The sequence below is a fragment of the Ascidia mentula genome, chromosome 2 (assembly GCF_947561715.1).
Source record: "Ascidia mentula chromosome 2, kaAscMent1.1, whole genome shotgun sequence".
NCBI classification, from domain to species: domain Eukaryota; kingdom Metazoa; phylum Chordata; class Ascidiacea; order Phlebobranchia; family Ascidiidae; genus Ascidia; species Ascidia mentula.
The window spans coordinates 17,200,708-17,220,102 of NC_138567.1; the positions used below are offsets into that span (position 1 = coordinate 17,200,708).

A 19,395-nucleotide genomic window follows, 5' to 3' on the forward strand; every position below is an offset into this window, starting at 1 on the left:
TATAATAACGCATAAGTAATACCACTGCGCAGTGGGGCGATCCTGCCTTGCTATGCGAAAGCATGGTATTACTTATGCGTTGTGTGATTACGGTGGTGGAGATCCACTACGTATGTGAAGGTCGCCAGACAAGTTTGTGCGCTTGCACACCAGTGTACCTTGGCCACAATATACCCTGTGAAGCCACTGAGCTCCTGTAGCTCAGTTGGTAGAGCGTTGGGCCTGGTTAGCCCAGGGTCGTGAGGTCAAACCTGAAAAATCACCGAGAGCTTGATTTATCAGATCTCGCCCCGACTTATCGTGAAAAATGGCTGATCAAGCTTGGCTGCAATGCCTTGGCTGCAATGCCTTGGCTGCGAAGCCTTGTGAACCTTATCTTTGTAATAACACACATGTTGAAAAAGTTTTTGCAGAAATTTATTTAACGATTTGGCGAAATAAATTGCACTATTCTCTAACAAAAGAACAAAACAGTAGGAATCGTCCCTTCATGGAAGGCAGAATTCATGCAAAATATTTTGCATAGTAATTAGAGAGCACTTCAATTTTTGCTGAAAGAAATCTTTCAAAGCAACGCTTTCAACCGTCCGCTTTGTCCTTTATCGAACGTTAAAGCCAACGTTTGTTTGACATGAAAGAGAAATCCAAAGCTAAATATATTTGTGTTTTCTTAATGCTGTATGTTTTTGTTGGTCCGTTTCAAAAGCTAGTGTTGTTCTATAACGATCTTTGTTTCATATAAAGAAGTCTAACTGTATAACAGGTAAAACGTCGGTGGATAAAAGACGTTTAATTATGGCAAAAGAACATTAATTGATCTTTGTATGCCATAATGTTAATTATATCAACCGAAACTCAAATAAATCACCGTCACGTGTCAATGATGTTGAAAAATATTTGAAGCAGTGAAATGACGGAGCTGTTTTATGAAACTTGTTTCACTTTTGACAGTTTTGTGACGTAGGGTGGTAACGCAACATGGTATCCAGATTTAACCACGTCACCACCCCCCAACTTTTTTAGATCATCGTCATACCTGGATATTAGACTATACATCTGAAAAATGAATATACATATATGAATAGCCTTTATAAGGAAAATATTAGTTATGTGGATAATATTGAGCCTTCGATAGCTATGACAGTTAAGTTAACAAATACATTTAGTTAAAAGAGGCTACTTTTTAAAACCAGTGAATTTTTTTGATGTTGATTTAGGGTTAGTCATGTAGTTAGGTAAACGACATTTATCGAATATTAAGAGAATCACTTAATTGTAACATCAACTTTCTTGTTGATAAGTTTATTTGTTTTGACACAAAATTTGTACGTACATCTCGACAAACATGATTTCCTGAAGCTCGGCTTATCGCAAAGAGTCGTGCGAGCTTCTTCAAGTAAAAGAGAATCATTTTCCGGTCCTTGTTGCGTTCCATGTAATTGTATACTTTGCCCTGAATCCAGTGTGAAATTCCACACAGGTGCATGGATGCATTAAAACCAATACATCTGCCAAACAATAACACAAAACACGTGATTAAATATGTGCACTAAAACGTCACAAAACATGCTGTGTCATGGGAGATATGAAGAAACAAGGGTTTAAAATTGTAAAACGTATATTCGATCACACTATAACACATGCCATTACGTTCCATATTTTATTGCGGAGACTTTTTTATTTCAATTAAGAAAAACCTGTTTGCAATATTTTTGTGTAAATATTTATGCTTGATAAAAATACGTATGAAAGGCGAAAAAGACATTGTGTTGGGACAAGGGAGACGTTGCGATCACCAAGTGAAAAAATGCCTTTACCGGTTTCGGAAGCATGTTGGCTTTGAGTCCGCGCACGGTCTGTACAAAATATTGTTTGCCGTCCCATTAAACCACAAGGTAGCGTTTGGCGTGGGGCATTCACTGTCGTGAATACAAATACTGTCACCGTTAAGATTTCTGGAACCGTAGAAAATCGCTGTGTCAAGATTGGTGTAAATAACCTGCGGATAAAGTGTTGTTGATATACGGTGAGCTTATTTTCCTTGTTTCTTTTTGAGAATAAAAGTCCGCAAAATAGTTTTAGTTGATATAGAACATAAGAGTTAGGTAAAGTTAACAATTTAAGGAAATTTCGCAAGGCAAAACACACACTTAATCAATTCCCCAACCCGCCCAAAAAAGAAGCTAAAAAAGGTACGTGGATATCACTTAAGAGCTATAATATAAATCCGCTTCTTCCCCACCGTCATATCATCCCGAATAACAAAATTGATTCCGTGCACATCTTCAATAAACATTCTCCTTTCCTCAATTTCTCCAAGAAAACAAATAAGACTTTGTGCAAAAACCATCGCGGCACGAGCTTTGTCGTTATGGCTCGATATCGCTTTGCTGTGATGACAGTTTGTATTTAAGTAAAAATTTGTTTTGAAGGAAAATCAGTGCATACCCAGCAAACATCAAACGTGGAAGGAACGTTTTTGTTACGTTGACTTTTGGTTGAAACGTTCATTAACGTAAATCGAACCAAAAAATTTTTACTGGTTGCATGTTTTCCAAATATTAACGTTGATTCTACGTTTCCTTTCTACGTTTTTTAAACCAACCAAATATCAGCGTTGAACTAACGTAGGAAATGAACGTCTTCTAAACCTAACCTAATTCCAACGTTCTTTTGTTGTTAATCGTAAAACGTTGTATCAACCAACCAAAACCTAACGTTTATTGAACGTTGTTATGATAACGTTATAATAAAGAACCAAACATCAACGTTATTCTTATGTTATCGGAAAAACAAAAAATCAACCAACCAAAACCTAACGTTTATTAAACGTTGTTATGACAACGTTATAATAAAGGACCAAACATCAACGTTATTCTAATGTTATCGGAAAAACAAAAAATCAACCAACCAAAACCTAACGTTTATTGAACGTTGTTATGATAACGTTATAATAAAGAACCAAACATCAACGTTATTCTTATGTTATCGGAAAAACAAAAAATCAACCAACCACAACCTAACGTTTATTGAACGTTGTTATGATAACGTTATAATAAAGAACCAAACATCAACGTTATTCTAATGTTATCGGAAAAACAAAAAATCAACCAACCAAAACCTAACGTTTATTGAACGTTGTTATGATAACGTTATAATAAAGAACCAAACATCAACGTTATTCTAATGTTATCGGAAAAACAAAAAATCAACCAACCAAAACCTAACGTTTATTGAACGTTGTTATGATAACGTTATAATAAAGAACCAAACATCAACGTTATTCTAATGTTATCGGAAAAACAAAAAATCAATCAACCAAAACCTAACGTTTATTGAACGTTGTTATGATAACGTTATAATAAAGAACCAAACATCAACGTTATTCTAATGTTATCGGAAAAACAAAAAATCAACCAACCACAACCTAACGTTTATTGAACGTTGTTATGATAACGTTATAATAAAGAACCAAACATCAACGTTATTCTAATGTTATCGGAAAAACAAAAAATCAACCAACCAAAACCTAACGTTTATTGAACGTTGTTATGATAACGTTATAATAAAGAACCAAACATCAACGTTATTCTAATGTTATCGGAAAAACAAAAAATCAACCAACCAAAACCTAACGTTTATTGAACGTTGTTATGATAACGTTATAATAAAGAACCAAACATCAACGTTATTCTAATGTTATCGGAAAAACAAAAAATCAACCAACCACAACCTAACGTTTATTGAACGGTGTTATGATAACGTAATAATAAAGAACCAAACATCAACGTTATTCTAATGTTATCGGAAAAACAAAAAATCAACCAACCAAAACCTAACGTTTATTGAACGTTGTTATGATAACGTTATAATAAAGAACCAAACATCAACGTTATTCTAATGTTATCGGAAAAACAAAAAATCAACGAACCACAACCTAACGTTTATTGAACGTTGTTATGATAACGTTATAATAAAGAACCAAACATCAACGTTATTCTAATGTTATCGGAAAAACAAAAAATCAACCAACCAAAACCTAACGTTTATTGAACGTTGTTATGATAACGTTATAATAAAGAACCAAACATCAACGTTATTCTAATGTTATCGGAAAAACAAAAAATCAACCAACCACAACCTAACGTTTATTGAACGTTGTTATGATAACGTTATAATAAAGAACCAAACATCAACGTTATTCTAATGTTATCCTAAAAACAAAAAATCAACCAACCAAAACCTAACGTTTATTGAATGTTGTTATGATAACGTTATAATAAAGAACCAAACATCAACGTTATTCTAATGTTATCGGAAAAACAAAAAATCAACCAACCAAAACCTAACGTTTATTGAATGTTGTTATGATAACGTTATAATAAAGAACCAAACATCAACGTTATTCTTATGTTATCGGAAAAACAAAAAATCAACCAACCAAAACCTAACGTTTATTGAATGTTGTTATGATAACGTTATAATAAAGAACCAAACATCAACGTTATTCCAATGTTGTCGGGAAAACAAAAAATCAACCAACCAAAACCTAACGTTCATTAAATGTTGTTGTGATAACGTTATAATAAAGAACCAAACATCAATGTTATTGTAATGTTATCGGAAAAACAAAAAAATCAACCAACCAAAACCTAACGTTTATTGAATGTTGTTATGACAACGTTATAATAAAGAACCAAACATCAACGTTATTCCAATGTTATCGGAATGACGAAAAAATAAACCAACCGATGCGTAACATTTATAGAATGTTTGTTAAACAATTGCGCGTCAATGTTAACGCAACAAGGACGTTGACTTGACATATAAATAAATAAATAAATAATTAATTGTGAGTATTATAGCAGGTTAATGTTATCATAATTAAGAGGTTTATCTCATACCATGTCTTTTCAAATCAGAATGACTGTTTGATACCAAATAAAAAAGGTGTTGTGAAATATCATTAAAGTTTGAGGCACAAAGTCAAATAGCAAACATAACTTTTTTCATTTGTTGGCCGAAAAGCGTTTCACATGGGAATAACGTATTATCAGTCAAAATCTGACAGTTGTTTACGCTTCAGATATTTCTTTGCCCAACGTCGACCGACTCCCACGGCAACAATTCTAGTACAATGGAGGGGACAATTTTTTAGGGTTGCTATTCATCAGGAAATTTTGCTTTAATTGAAATCAAACTAACGCCTAAAATACAAACATTCCCATTACAGCGATTACATATAGGCATGCATCATTCGTTTATACTGATTGAAAATAATGTTAAAATAATAATAGGTTTGCTATCGACTGGCACATTGATATGCTTGGTCGCTTGTCTCTCAAAGGCCAATTGAAATAAAAGGAATCGGGTTTTACAGTTCAACTCCGAATAGTGTGTTGTAATACTGTGCAAAATTTTGTTTCGATTGAAGTTGAAACAAACGAATGAGAGACTGACAACTTGATTGAACACGAAGGCATGACCCGCGCGGTTTGGTATCTACTGTTGGCACATAAAAATACTTGGTCGCTTGGATCTTAAAGGCCAATTAAAATAAAATCAATCGGGTTTTACAGTTCAACTCCGAATAGTGTGTCGTAATACTGTGCAAAATTTTGTTTCGATTGAAGTTGAAACCAACGCCTGAGAGACTGACAACTTGATTGAACGCAAAGGCACGACCCGCGCGGTTTGGTATCTACTGCCGGCAGGTCAACATGCTTGGTCGCTTGTCTCTCAAAGGCCAATTGAAATAAAAGGAATCGGGTTTTACAGTTCAACTCCGAATAGTGTGTTGTAATACTGTGCAAAATTTTGTTTCAATTGAAGTTGAAACAAACGAATGAGAGACTGACAACTTGATTGAACACGAAGGCATGACCCGCGCGGTTTGGTATCTACTGTTGGCACATAAAAATACTTGGTCGCTTGGATCTTAAAGGCCAATTAAAATCAAATCAATCGGGTTTTACAGTTCAACTCCGAAGAGTGTGTCGTAATACTGTGCAAAATTTTGTTTCGATTGAAGTTGAAACCAACGCCTGAGAGACTGACAACTTGATTGAACGCAAAGGCACGACCCGCGCGGTTTGGTATCTACTGCCGGCAGGTCAACATGCTTGGTCGCTTGTCTTCCAAAGCCAATTGAAATGAAAGAAATCGGTTTTTGCTGTTCAACTCCGAATAGAGTGTTGTAATACTGTGCAAAATTTTGTTTCGATTGAAGTTGAAACAAACGCCTGAGAGACTGACAACTTGATTGAACGCGAAGGCACGACCCGCGCGGTTTGGTATCTACTGCCGGCACGTTAACATGCTTGGTCGCTTGTCTTTCAAGAGCCAATTGAAATAAATGAAATCGGGTTTTACAGTTCAACTCCGAATATTGTGTTGTAATACTGTGCACAATTTTGTTTCGATTGAAGTTGAAACAAACGAATGAGAGACTGACAACTTGATTGAACACGAAGGCACGACCCGCGCGATTGGTATCTACTGCCGGCAGGTTAACATGCTTGGTCGCTTGTCTTTCAAAAGCCAATTGAAATGAAAGAAATCGGTTTTTGCTGTTCAACTCCGAATAGAGTGTTGTAATACTGTGCAAAATTTTGTTTCGATTGAAGTTGAAACAAACGAATGAGAGACTGACAACTTGATTGAACGCAAAGGCACGACCCGCGCGGTTTGGTATCTACTGCCGGCAGGTCAACATGCTTGGTCGCTTGTCTCTCAAAGGCCAATTGAAATAAAAGGAATCGGGTTTTACAGTTCAACTCCGAATAGTGTGTTGTAATACTGTGCAAAATTTTGTTTCAATTGAAGTTGAAACAAACGAATGAGAGACTGACAACTTGATTGAACACGAAGGCATGACCCGCGCGGTTTGGTATCTACTGTTGGCACATAAAAATACTTGGTCGCTTGGATCTTAAAGGCCAATTAAAATCAAATCAATCGGGTTTTACAGTTCAACTCCGAAGAGTGTGTCGTAATACTGTGCAAAATTTTGTTTCGATTGAAGTTGAAACCAACGCCTGAGAGACTGACAACTTGATTGAACGCAAAGGCACGACCCGCGCGGTTTGGTATCTACTGCCGGCAGGTCAACATGCTTGGTCGCTTGTCTTCCAAAGCCAATTGAAATGAAAGAAATCGGTTTTTGCTGTTCAACTCCGAATAGAGTGTTGTAATACTGTGCAAAATTTTGTTTCGATTGAAGTTGAAACAAACGCCTGAGAGACTGACAACTTGATTGAACGCGAAGGCACGACCCGCGCGGTTTGGTATCTACTGCCGGCACGTTAACATGCTTGGTCGCTTGTCTTTCAAGAGCCAATTGAAATAAATGAAATCGGGTTTTACAGTTCAACTCCGAATATTGTGTTGTAATACTGTGCACAATTTTGTTTCGATTGAAGTTGAAACAAACGAATGAGAGACTGACAACTTGATTGAACACGAAGGCACGACCCGCGCGATTGGTATCTACTGCCGGCAGGTTAACATGCTTGGTCGCTTGTCTTTCAAAAGCCAATTGAAATGAAAGAAATCGGTTTTTGCTGTTCAACTCCGAATAGAGTGTTGTAATACTGTGCAAAATTTTGTTTCGATTGAAGTTGAAACAAACGAATGAGAGACTGACAACTTGATTGAACGCAAAGGCACGACCCGCGCGGTTTGGTATCTACTGCCGGCAGGTCAACATGCTTGGTCGCTTGTCTCTCAAAGGCCAATTGAAATAAAAGGAATCGGGTTTTACAGTTCAACTCCGAATAGTGTGTTGTAATACTGTGCAAAATTTTGTTTCAATTGAAGTTGAAACAAACGAATGAGAGACTGACAACTTGATTGAACACGAAGGCATGACCCGCGCGGTTTGGTATCTACTGTTGGCACATAAAAATACTTGGTCGCTTGGATCTTAAAGGCCAATTAAAATCAAATCAATCGGGTTTTACAGTTCAACTCCGAAGAGTGTGTCGTAATACTGTGCAAAATTTTGTTTCGATTGAAGTTGAAACCAACGCCTGAGAGACTGACAACTTGATTGAACGCAAAGGCACGACCCGCGCGGTTTGGTATCTACTGCCGGCAGGTCAACATGCTTGGTCGCTTGTCTTCCAAAGCCAATTGAAATGAAAGAAATCGGTTTTTGCTGTTCAACTCCGAATAGAGTGTTGTAATACTGTGCAAAATTTTGTTTCGATTGAAGTTGAAACAAACGCCTGAGAGACTGACAACTTGATTGAACGCGAAGGCACGACCCGCGCGGTTTGGTATCTACTGCCGGCACGTTAACATGCTTGGTCGCTTGTCTTTCAAGAGCCAATTGAAATAAATGAAATCGGGTTTTACAGTTCAACTCCGAATATTGTGTTGTAATACTGTGCACAATTTTGTTTCGATTGAAGTTGAAACAAACGAATGAGAGACTGACAACTTGATTGAACACGAAGGCACGACCCGCGCGATTGGTATCTACTGCCGGCAGGTTAACATGCTTGGTCGCTTGTCTTTCAAAAGCCAATTGAAATGAAAGAAATCGGTTTTTGCTGTTCAACTCCGAATAGAGTGTTGTAATACTGTGCAAAATTTTGTTTCGATTGAAGTTGAAACAAACGCCTGAGAGACTGACAACTTGATTGAACACGAAGGCACGACCCGCGCGGTTTGGTATCTACTGCCGGCACGTTAACATGCTTGGTCGCTTGTCTTTCAAAAGCCAATTGAAATGAAAAAAATCGTTTTTTGCTGTTCAACTCCGAATAGAGTGTTGTAATACTGTGCAAAATTTTGTTTCGATTGAAGTTAAAACAAACGCCTGAGAGACTGACAACTTGATTGAACGCGAAGGCACGACCCGCGCGGTTTGGTATCTACTGCCGGCAGGTTAACATGCTTGGTCGCTTGTCTTTCAAAAGCCAATTGAAATGAAAGAAATCGGATTTTGCTGTTCAACTCCGAATAGAGTGTTGCAATACTGTGCAAAATTTTGTTTCGATTGAAGTTGAAACAAACGCCTGAGAGACTGACAACTTGATTGAATGCGAAGGCACGACCCGCGCGGTTTGGTATCTACTGCCGGCACGTTAACATGCTTGGTCGCTTGGCTTTCAAGAACCAATTGAAATAAATGAAATCGGGTTTTACAGTTCAACTCCGAATATTGTGTTGTAATACTGTGCAAAATTTTGTTTCGATTGAAGTTGAAACAAACGAATGAGAGACTGACAACTTGATTGAACACGAAGGCACGACCCGCGCGGTTTGGTATCTACTGCCGGCAGGTTAACATGCTTGGTCGCTTGTCTTTCAAAAGCCAATTGAAATGAAAGAAATCGGTTTTTGCTGTTCAACTCCGAATAGAGTGTTGTAATACTGTGCAAAATTTTGTTTCGATTGAAGTTGAAACAAACGCCTGAGAGACTGACAACTTGATTGAACGCGAAGGCACGACCCGCGCGGTTTGGTATCTACTGCCGGCACGTTAACATGCTTGGTCGCTTGTCTTTCAAGAGCCAATTGAAATAAATGAAATCGGATTTTACAGTTCAACTCCGAATATTGTGTTGTAATACTGTGCAAAATTTTGTTTCGATTGAAGTTGAAACAAACGCCTGAGAGACTGACAACTTGATTGAACGCGAAGGCACGACCCGCGCGGTTTGGTATCTACTGCCGGCACGTTAACATGCTTGGTCGCTTGTCTTTCAAAAGCCAATTGAAATAAATGAAATCGGGTTTTACAGTTCAACTCCGAATATTGTGTTGTAATACTGTGCAAAATTTTGTTTCGATTGAAGTTGAAACAAACGCCTGAGAGACTGACAACTTGATTGAACACGAAGGCACGACCCGCGCGGTTTGGTATCTACTGCCGGCACGTTAACATGCTTGGTCGCTTGTCTTTCAAAAGCCAATTGAAATGAAAGAAATCGGTTTTTGCCCTTCAACTCCGAATAGAGTGTTGTAATACTGTGCAAAACTTTTATGATGTGATAGTGGAGAACCCTTTCCAAAATTCTATATACCGTAAACGTAACCAAACTGCTCCTGTATGGCTATATCGAAATGGGACTAAATCAGTTGTTTTTCGAGATTTGTAAAGATTAAATTGTCATATACGCAATACTTCGTCCTATACAAAACCCAGTTCGAAAATATCACATTCCTTGCGACACCACACACTGTGATTAATTGGGCTCTCCACCGCGGACCTCGCTACGCTTCGTCCCTTGTGGATTTGCCTTAGCGTGTGGTCGAAGACCTCAAAGGCGACAACGGACAATGGACAGCGCACCACATACCTCACGTTTTCGCATGAGAAAATTTGCACGTTGACTTTCCTTGTTGTGCAGGGAACAACATCGTTTGATTGCAATAACAGTTTTTGTACCGCATTTTTGGTTTTATTTCTAGCAAACGATTAGGACATGGTTAGTAGTATCATTTATTATCGTATCTTCCTGTTTATGTTACACTGAATTTAAGGGTTTTGGCGCTATCTGGCCCGTCGCGGCTTGTGGGAGTGAAGCCGGTTGGCGGGAATGTTTTTCAAAGTACTGTTGGGTTCCTCTCGGGAGGGACATTATTGATTTTGGTTATGAGTCAAAGTTATGGTTAGCCTTAACCCTTTCGTAAAATATTTTTTAGCAGAATAAATCCAATTGTCATTTAAAAAAATAACTATAAAAATTAGAAACTTGCTTTAATAATGACCTAAAAACACATCGTGCTTAAAGCTAGCCAGTGCGTTTTATTTTCACTTTTTGAAGTCAATTGGTTTAGTTTTTCAACAAGTTGTATAACGCATGTTAATCTTAAAGTTTGTCCCAAGAAAAAACTCTGTCAGCGTACGCAAGTGTACAAAGAGTAATTGCGGGCCACCGCAAAATAGTTTGTATTTGTGCTTTTTATTGACTGCAGGTTTTATTTAGAAATACGAACCAGGGCCGGTCATTTATACGGAGCCATACACGCATGAATTCTATTTTCGAGTTCGACTAAAAGCCATTTCGACAAATTCTGTATTCCTTGCGACACCACACACTGTGATTAATTGGGGCTGTCCACCGACCTCGCTATAGTTTGTCCCTTGTCGATTTGCCACAGCGTGGGGTCGCAAGTCGACAACGCACCGCATCACATATTTGCAAAAGAACATTTGGCGCTATCTGGGCTTGCCGCGGCCTGTGGGAGTGGAGCCGGTTGGCGGGAAAGTTTTTCAAAGTACGGTTGGATTCCTCTCAGGAGGGATATTATTGGCTGCGAGTTAAACTGATGGTTAGCCTCAAGTCATGTCAGAAATAATATCAGAGTATACCATAGCATAACCTCAGAACACATAATTTGTTTAGTGCTATATAGCAAATTTTGTGTTTTGTAATGACTGTTGATTTACACAGGTTGTTTTGCAGCTTAAAGTAATTTGCTGGTTAAAGTTGACAATAAAAGTTCCATGGCAAATGAAAGACAATGTGATCCGCTTGAGAAAGTAAGTAAATCATTTTATATTAATGCACAGATTGTTGTTATATTTTCATATGTTTTGCAGATTAATGACCAATGAAGCAATGACACAACTTAGTATGAAAGGAAGCCATGGAAAAAGAACTTTCACCACAGCATAACTGTATAAAGTGGTGAGTGAAACATCAACATTTCAGCTATGCTCAAGGGACAAACCAAGGTCCATCACTATTAGTTTGGGGTTGTTCAAATAAAATTGCTTTTTGAGAAACCTTAATAGATCATTAGATATTTGCTTTTAGATGTTTTCTAATACAACTTGGTGGGGTTGTGGCAATAAGAAAAATATGTTTTAAAGAAAAAAAATCTTTTAACAACCTATATGAAACACGCTTTAGTATGTGAAATATAGCAGCAGTTCTTTGGCAGAACAACAACCATGATTTGTTTTGTTACAAAAAGTAATGCGAACTTTTTACAGATTACATGATGAGGTGCAGCTCGACCACCAAAAAAGAAATAAACGCTTATTGGCGGACTGCTTTCAAGTTCGCCCCGTTTAGAAAATCGTCTTTGTGTGCATCTTCAGACGACTCGTTGTCGCAATAAGGTTATATGTGTTTGTATAATGTATTCTAATAAATACACTTCTGGAAATATTGTGTACCTATGATGGAGCTCCAATGTCAAGGTGCAGAGTTTTAACTCAACAGCTATTGTGTATTGGTTATCAGTTTGCGTCTACTACTGGGAAAAGGTTTTACGTTTTCAGAACAAAACAAACACAAGCTGAGCAACAAACGAAAACTTGAAAGTTACGTTAGCTCAGCAACGTTCTACAAACAAACAAAAAACAACGTTAAGAAAACGTCCATCGAGTTACGTTGATCCAATGTTGCCCAATTTACGTTAACAAAACTTCCAAAATCAACCTCGTGGTAACGCGATAACAACGTTATGATTCTAATCAGATTTAAACGTTTAAAAAACCTCCATCAAAATACGTTGATGTAATGTTGCTCAAATTACGCAAAAAAACTTCCAAAATCAACCTCGTGGTAACGCGATAACAACGTTAGGATTCTAATCAGATTTAAACGTTTAAAACACATTCATCAAATTACGTTGATGTAATGTTGCTCAAATTACGTAAAAAAAACTTTCAAAATCAACCTTTTGGTAACGTGATAACAACGTTATGATTCTAATCAGATTTTAACGTTTAAAAAACATTCATCAAATTACGTTGATGTAATGTTGCTCAAATTACTTAAAAAAAACTTTCAAAATCAACCTCGTGGTAACGCGATAACAACGTTAGGATTCTAATCAGATTTAAACGTTTAAAAAACCTCCATCAAATAACGTTGATCCAATGTTGCTCAAAATACGTTAAAAAACCTTTCAAAATCAACCTCGTGGTAACACGATAACAACGTTATGTTGCTAATGAGATTTCAACGTTTAAAAAACATTCGTCAAAATACGTTGATCCAATGTTGCTCAAATTACGTTAAAAAACCTTTCAAAATCAACTTCGTGGTAACACGATAACAACGTTATGATTCTAATGAGATTTCAACGTTGAAAAAACATTCATCAAATTACGTTGATCTAATGTTGCTCAAATTACGTTAAAAAACCTTTCAAAATCAACCTCGTAGAAACAAATTTTCAACGTTGTGGTTAGAACCAATTTCATACGTTACTTAAACGTAAGAATGTTTGCTGGGTAGTTGTTTGGAATAAATAGAAGCAAAAAGTGGAAAATGTAAAATAGCATTGTTTTTAAGTTTTTAAGTAAACGAACAATAAGTTATAACGTTATGGTGCCAGAAACGTTCTTTTATCAATGAATTCATAACTATAGTATTTTAACAGCTTTCATCAACGGGACGAGTAATTTATTCATTCGCACAAAAAGAAAAACAAAATCAAACTTACTCCAAATTTGGGAGGTGAAAACAAGGTGAATGCGAAAAATTTCCCCCTTTTTCCATGACGTCATCACATAAACGCAATCCCTTAAACAGAACAATTGTAAAACATAACCATATTCATTTTAAAGTTGTGTAACAAACTACTTAGCTTGTAACAGTAACGTCATTGCTGTATAAATATAGATCATTCCAAACAATTCAGAAACTACAGACCTACGCGAGGAATGAAACACTAATAAGATTTGACTACTATTTATTATCGAAACGTTTTACAGAGCGCCAAAACTGCGATTTAAATCTGCACAGTAAATGTATATATCTAATTACACACAAAATGCAATGATGTTTTAGAAACTATTGAAACTAACTTTTGGAAGATCTTGGACGATTCTGATGCTCTGATTTGTCACGCAAGCACCGTGAAACTTCACAAGCCCGTACATATTCCATTTCAGTTTCTCGCGTTTTTTCAATTCTTTATAAAGTTCGTCGAATCCTGGAGTTCCGCGTTGCGCCTAAAATGTATTGAAACAACTGGGACACAGAACGCTGTACATTTGGAATGTTCATAACTGTAGTTTGCATAATATGAACAATAGAAGAATGGAAATATGTGTGCCTGCTAGTCTACCAGCTAGCACAGTGCCACATCAACAGCTGCACTGATGAGAGCTTACAGGTCGAAACAGTGCGTGTACCTGTCTGCAGCTCTCATTGATTATTATGGCTCTTTTGCGCATATAATAGAAGAATTATTATTACCATTTTTTATCGTAGTTGTTGATTCTAAATAATGGATGATTTTTTGTTTAATTGAAGGCCTATGATGGTATCCTACAATTATTCTTTAAACCCTTGCGGCAATGCATTCTGCATAACGCTTATGTAAGCCGGTTTTACAGGTTGCCTCAAAACCACAAACACGCCATAACTTCAGTCTTTTACCTCTTTTATCTCTAATAAGCGCCAAGGCGACTTTTCCCCAATTAAAAAATTTCCTTGGCGAGACTGAACTCCCTCCCTTGTTTGTGACGTCGTAGAATTTAGACTTCTCCAAACTTTCTCTATTTGTTCGCACGACATCAACTTTGCTCTGCATTAAATATACAATAAATATTATCTAGTTCGACCACGCCTCTTGTCAGCTCCTGTGAGATCAACATATAGTCCTTTAGGGAGGCAACATGACCGGGACGCGCTTAGACTGCAAAACACATGTCATAATTAGTATATAAAAGCAAGTAAAATTATGCTATTGCTTGGCTTAAAGCTGTACATCTACCATCAGAATATATAGTGTCTTAACTCCAAAAAGCAGCACCCGAGCAAAAATATGAAAAAAGTCCTGAAACTTGTAATAGTCAAAAAGACAAACCTAGAAGCGACTGCTGGAGTTGATGGTGTCTTGGTAAATTTTGATGAATCTACGTTATATAGTGTTTATGTTAAGGTTGACAAGTATAATGTAAAATATTGCGGCATACTTACAGCTTTTCTGTGTGCTGTTTAAGTTTTTCGTTCTGTCAGCTTTACTTGAATTTATAAATTTTACCCTGGTACACGATGCGTCCTTGCAGTCACTGTATTTCCAGCTTGTATCATTTCCAAATTGTCCAAACTTAACATATTCCAATGTAAGATCGTTTTCGAATGGCCGGAAGTCTTCGGACTGAATAACATTGCGAGTTATTTGAGCCAAACTTCTCCTGCAACCAGACTTTTTAGTTGCCACACTTTTGTAGGTTTCGAAAATGCAGTAACTGGTGACCAATACTAGTATTAGAAACAAATCCTTGGGGTTCAATGTTCGACCAGAATTAAAACAACGGAAGACGCCGGGTGACGTTCTCATAACTTCCACTCTGTTGTTAGTCAACTTCCACGGTAAGAATTTTACATCCCTGTTGACTACAAATCCGTATTAGGTTTTCGGCTTGTTCTGAAACGTGTAGCTTACTGTGGTGACCGCCCAGACAAAACGATTTTAATCGACTATGAGTGAAGCGGACCTTTCTAATGCGCCCCAGGCAGTACATTTGGAAACTTGAAGAGCGGGATTGGACCTAGTTTTGTTGCTAACAAACATGTTAATCATTGCGCATTTACTTAATTCAGGTCAGTACACACGAAATTTACTTGGCGGCACCTAAAGCAATTATGGTGGGTTTCGAGTAGCAAACACTTTGAATTGAAACATTCGTCAAACATCCTACTTTCCAATATCGTTTAGATTATTTGCCCTACAATGCAATCAAAATAAAAACAGATACGTTGTATGTTTTATATTTTTTTTATACTTTAAAATTGCCATTGTTCTTAGCTTGTGGTGTTGGTGGTACGCAATGCAACTAAATATTTTGCGGTGGAAATACATTTTTGTCATCATGTTTGATAGTCAGGCTGTTAAAATTGCATTACTAAAAATAATACAACGCTGAAGGAAGAACTGATTTGGATGAAACGTTAAAAAAACAAACTTCTACTTTATCTCAATGGTTGGATCAATTGCCCCGGGTGGTGCAAGCCACGTCAAACCCAATGACACAACTGCCCACTGGTGATTTGCATTCATTCGCGTTGCGCGCTTATCAAAATGTTGCGGTCTTTATAGTAACTCACATTGCATGAAATATTTAAATGTACACAACGCCCAGGCACGTTTGTGCGACATTGTGACGTCATAGAGGCCTTTTATTTCAATGTTCATTCTGGGGTGAACGTTGCGAGTGATTGGTTTGCGTGACGGTTTGAAGACAGGAAGTTTTGCTATAACAATGTTTGGAACAACCAGAAGAAGTCGAATTAAAGAGAAAATAAGCTGGACTTTTGTAGCCCTGGCATGCTTTGCTCTTACAGTTATGTACAAGGCAAGAAATTTGTATGCTATAGAAGAGGTTCTGAAACAGACGATCAACGAAAGAAGTGATGCCTCCTCGGCCAATAACTTCTATTCACTGAGCCACCACAATGACCAAATTCGCACAAATTATATCGCTGAACCTACCATTAGCACAAACATTGCAATAAAATTGACGTCTTTGGACAATAACAGCTTACAGTCAGAATGGTTGAAATGCAATGATTTGGAACGAATTTACGAAAGAGTTAGAAAAGATGTTCACGCAACTTTTCGGTAAGTTGTTTTGCTTTTTCAACTTTGCCTGACACGGAACATGACGCACTAGAAACGTAACGTGCGTAAAACCAAACACATCTTACTATTTTTAGCACGAAGCCGTTTGTGATAATTTCCTGCCATTTGAATCAATATCTTCTCTTAAATTTTGTGCTCGGTCGGCGGAAACACTTAATATTGTATTTAATTGCTTTGTTCAACAAAGTGCAAATACTTAATTTCCACATTAAAACCATTCTTGTTTGGATGAATTAAAATTAACAGTGTCTGATTATTGGTATAAGCAACAAGCTATGAACATTTTGCTGCGAACAAAAACTTTAAACATCATTCAAAAAAATTCCACCCTCAAAAATTCCTCAAAAAAAATTATCATTTTTTTCTCAAACTTAGTATTTATGAATTGTGTATAAGCTGGAGACAGATGGCCACTGTTTCGACCTAAAAGGTCTTAGTATTTATGGTAACATAACATCTGCTCGAATTTTAGTGAAATGACCACTGACGGAAACCGAGCTGTTTATTTCACAACAATCGCAAACCCGGTTGGAGAAAGGGTCAATGTTGCTCTTAAAGTTGCAACCGTGTTTAATCCAGAACATGAAAGTGATGTCTATCGGTAAGTTTATACCTGGTACCTACCTTTCCGAATATATAACTACAAGCTTTGCGTTGCAACGTAATGGTTACATAAAAAACTTAACTGCAGTTTAAATTCTTGTTCATGAAGAAAACTATTAAAATAGCACCACTTTCTGTAGGCTGGCTTATCGGAACATTAAAATGTAACCCGACCTTTATTATCATTCGATAGAATTTACAACATAATGTTGAATCCAACATACAGAAAAAAAACACCTTTCACAAATATATCTGCACATTCGTAAAGGTACAGATCGGCCCTACGCGAAATAGGCAACCTTCGCAAAATGTGGAAGGTCGGTTGGAAAGGAATTCCCTCCTTGTTCGGAGCGTGTGTGACGTCACACAGGGCATTGTACGCCGTGGAGAGAGTGAGGGGGAACCCCCTGTGTAGCGGTAACGGCACAGACAGGGAATGCGCGATGTTCAATAAATTCATGCAAACATTTCAATCTGGAAAATCATCGTCTGCTTTGTTGTGGATAACCAAGGTTTGATGAGCTTGCAGGTAGTTTATTGTTAAATTAAAGATTTATTTTTACATTGTCATCACAATATTCTTACAACACGTCACAAAACATTTTGCATGAATTGTTTTACATTTACTGATGGGGTTGGTGTTGTAGTTTGATTGTGATGTAAAATTAGGTTCTATATCACAATAGATTATTCATCGGCAAAACTTTAAAATTATGTTTTTGCTGGTTTTGACTTGTTTGAAACCTTTCCGTCCAAATTAGCCAAAAAAACTTAATCGAAATTAATTGTACAAGATAAATACATTTTTTTGCAGTTTGTCAATTATCAATTTTAAGAAGTATTGTGGTATTTCCAGGTGACGTGTTTTTTCAAACAATTTGAAAAGCACAAAGTTTTTATGGAGGATATTTCTGGAAGCAACTTTTATTTCTCCCCATTAACCTTTGATATTTACATCGTTGACGCAGATTCAATTGTTTTCTACGAAAATTCTGCATTGCTGTCTGGGTATTATTCAGCATGATATAAACGTATAAAATTGAATCAAACAACATTTGCATAACGTAACAGTAATTCCAAAGTAAATTATTTAACTCATACATTTTTTATTTTATCATCAGCATAACTTAACATTTTTCAATCTAATAATTTTGTTTGCAGAACTTCGTGTAGAAGTGATGGGGAATGTGTTCAACCAACCGGAAACTTCTGGGGTCCAAACGCATTAAACCATAAAATCTACTTCACCTGCCGTGAGTCTCAGCCCTATTGTAACTACAACAAGTGTTGGTAAGAATGTACTTTAGATTTTCAACAAATCACTAAAATGCATTTACAAATAACACAAGAGATCAGCTAAAATCAGTTCTCATAAGCCTCACTGTCAAATACGTGTTATTGTTTTAAACACGTGTTATTTATTTTAGTTCCTGTGTTGTGTACAATTATTCGTGCAGAACCGCACCACATATTAAGTCAAGTGTCCCTGCCTTTGCCTTCGAGTGAACGTTTACAATTAATCAGATCTTGTGTTGTTTTCAGGGGAATAGATGCATCTTTACACAACTGTGGGATAGGAAGATGGCTCATTTCACCACTGCGGACGATTATTCCTCCACAAACTTATTCATCCTACAGAGAAATAATGCACTGCCTCATGGAAAAATTTCCTCAGCGGAGATGTACCATGACCGATGCGTGCGAAAAGGCTGAAAAACTTTACAACGAGTTTAATCAAGCGTACCACACCTAAACCGCAAAAAGACTTTTTTAGTAGTCAAATTATCTTGGTGCTAATTTTTTCTTAAGAATGCTTGCATTTGAATGCAGCACAGTGAATATAGAGGGTCTTTTGTTCGATTTAAACTTATAACTTTCAACCACTTGAAGCCATTTCTTAAATTAGGTGTTTTATTTTACTCTAATATATAATGTTTGATGCTTGTTGTTGACGTAAGTTGGTACTTTTCACTTAGAATGACACTCAATGTAAGGTTTTTACACGGTTAAAATCTTAACCAATCCTATGTAATCTCGCCGCTCGCCTGTAGAGGTTGAAGGTAGCGTGCAAATCTCCCATCACGGTGGTAAACCTTGCGTAACGGTTTTGCTTCCTTGCCCGTATTGTCATCCGCCACAAATAAAATCTTGCTGCGGTTCGTGGATGTAACCAGTTGAAGTTGGTGTAGATGGTTTATGGCACTCATGAAGTTGATAGGATGTTTT

General features: G+C 37.0%; 2 protein-coding genes across 2 annotated transcripts; one reads left to right on the forward strand and one right to left on the reverse strand.

Annotated features, from left to right (window-relative positions):
* Positions 1–89: 89 nt before the first annotated feature.
* LOC145888718 (uncharacterized) lies at positions 90–15,521 on the reverse strand. The gene is made up of 9 exons (XM_082979540.1): positions 14,901–15,521; positions 14,788–14,836; positions 14,358–14,505; positions 13,781–13,927; positions 13,417–13,496; positions 2,243–2,390; positions 1,818–1,999; positions 1,334–1,508; positions 90–1,056 (listed from the first exon to the last, which is right to left on the reverse strand). The coding sequence occupies exons 1-9, from the start codon at positions 15,262–15,264 to the stop codon at positions 925–927; spliced, it is 1,425 nt and encodes a 474-aa protein (XP_082835666.1). The 5' UTR covers positions 15,265–15,521; the 3' UTR covers positions 90–924.
* Positions 15,522–16,181: 660 nt separating this feature from the next.
* On the forward strand, positions 16,182–18,955 carry LOC145888719 (uncharacterized). Its single transcript, XM_082979541.1, has 6 exons — positions 16,182–16,545; positions 17,039–17,167; positions 17,438–17,681; positions 18,026–18,177; positions 18,331–18,459; positions 18,712–18,955. The coding sequence occupies exons 1-6, from the start codon at positions 16,187–16,189 to the stop codon at positions 18,920–18,922; spliced, it is 1,224 nt and encodes a 407-aa protein (XP_082835667.1). The 5' UTR covers positions 16,182–16,186; the 3' UTR covers positions 18,923–18,955.
* The last annotated feature ends 440 nt before the right edge of the window (positions 18,956–19,395 follow it).

Coding starts and splice junctions, on each gene's coding strand:
- LOC145888718 (XM_082979540.1), bottom strand. CDS start 15,264: ATGAGAACGTCACCCGGCGTCTTCCGTTGTTTTAATTCTGGTCGAACA. Junction 2,391..13,416: donor TTTCACCTCCCAAATTTGGA/GTAAGTTTGATT, acceptor CTGTCATCACAG/CAAAGCGATATCGAGCCATA. Junction 1,057..1,333: donor GAAATCATGTTTGTCGAGAT/GTACGTACAAAT, acceptor TTCATTTTTCAG/ATGTATAGTCTAATATCCAG.
- LOC145888719 (XM_082979541.1), top strand. CDS start 16,187: ATGTTTGGAACAACCAGAAGAAGTCGAATTAAAGAGAAAATAAGCTGG. Junction 18,178..18,330: donor AATTCTGCATTGCTGTCTGG/GTATTATTCAGC, acceptor TTTTGTTTGCAG/AACTTCGTGTAGAAGTGATG. Junction 18,460..18,711: donor TGTAACTACAACAAGTGTTG/GTAAGAATGTAC, acceptor TGTTGTTTTCAG/GGGAATAGATGCATCTTTAC.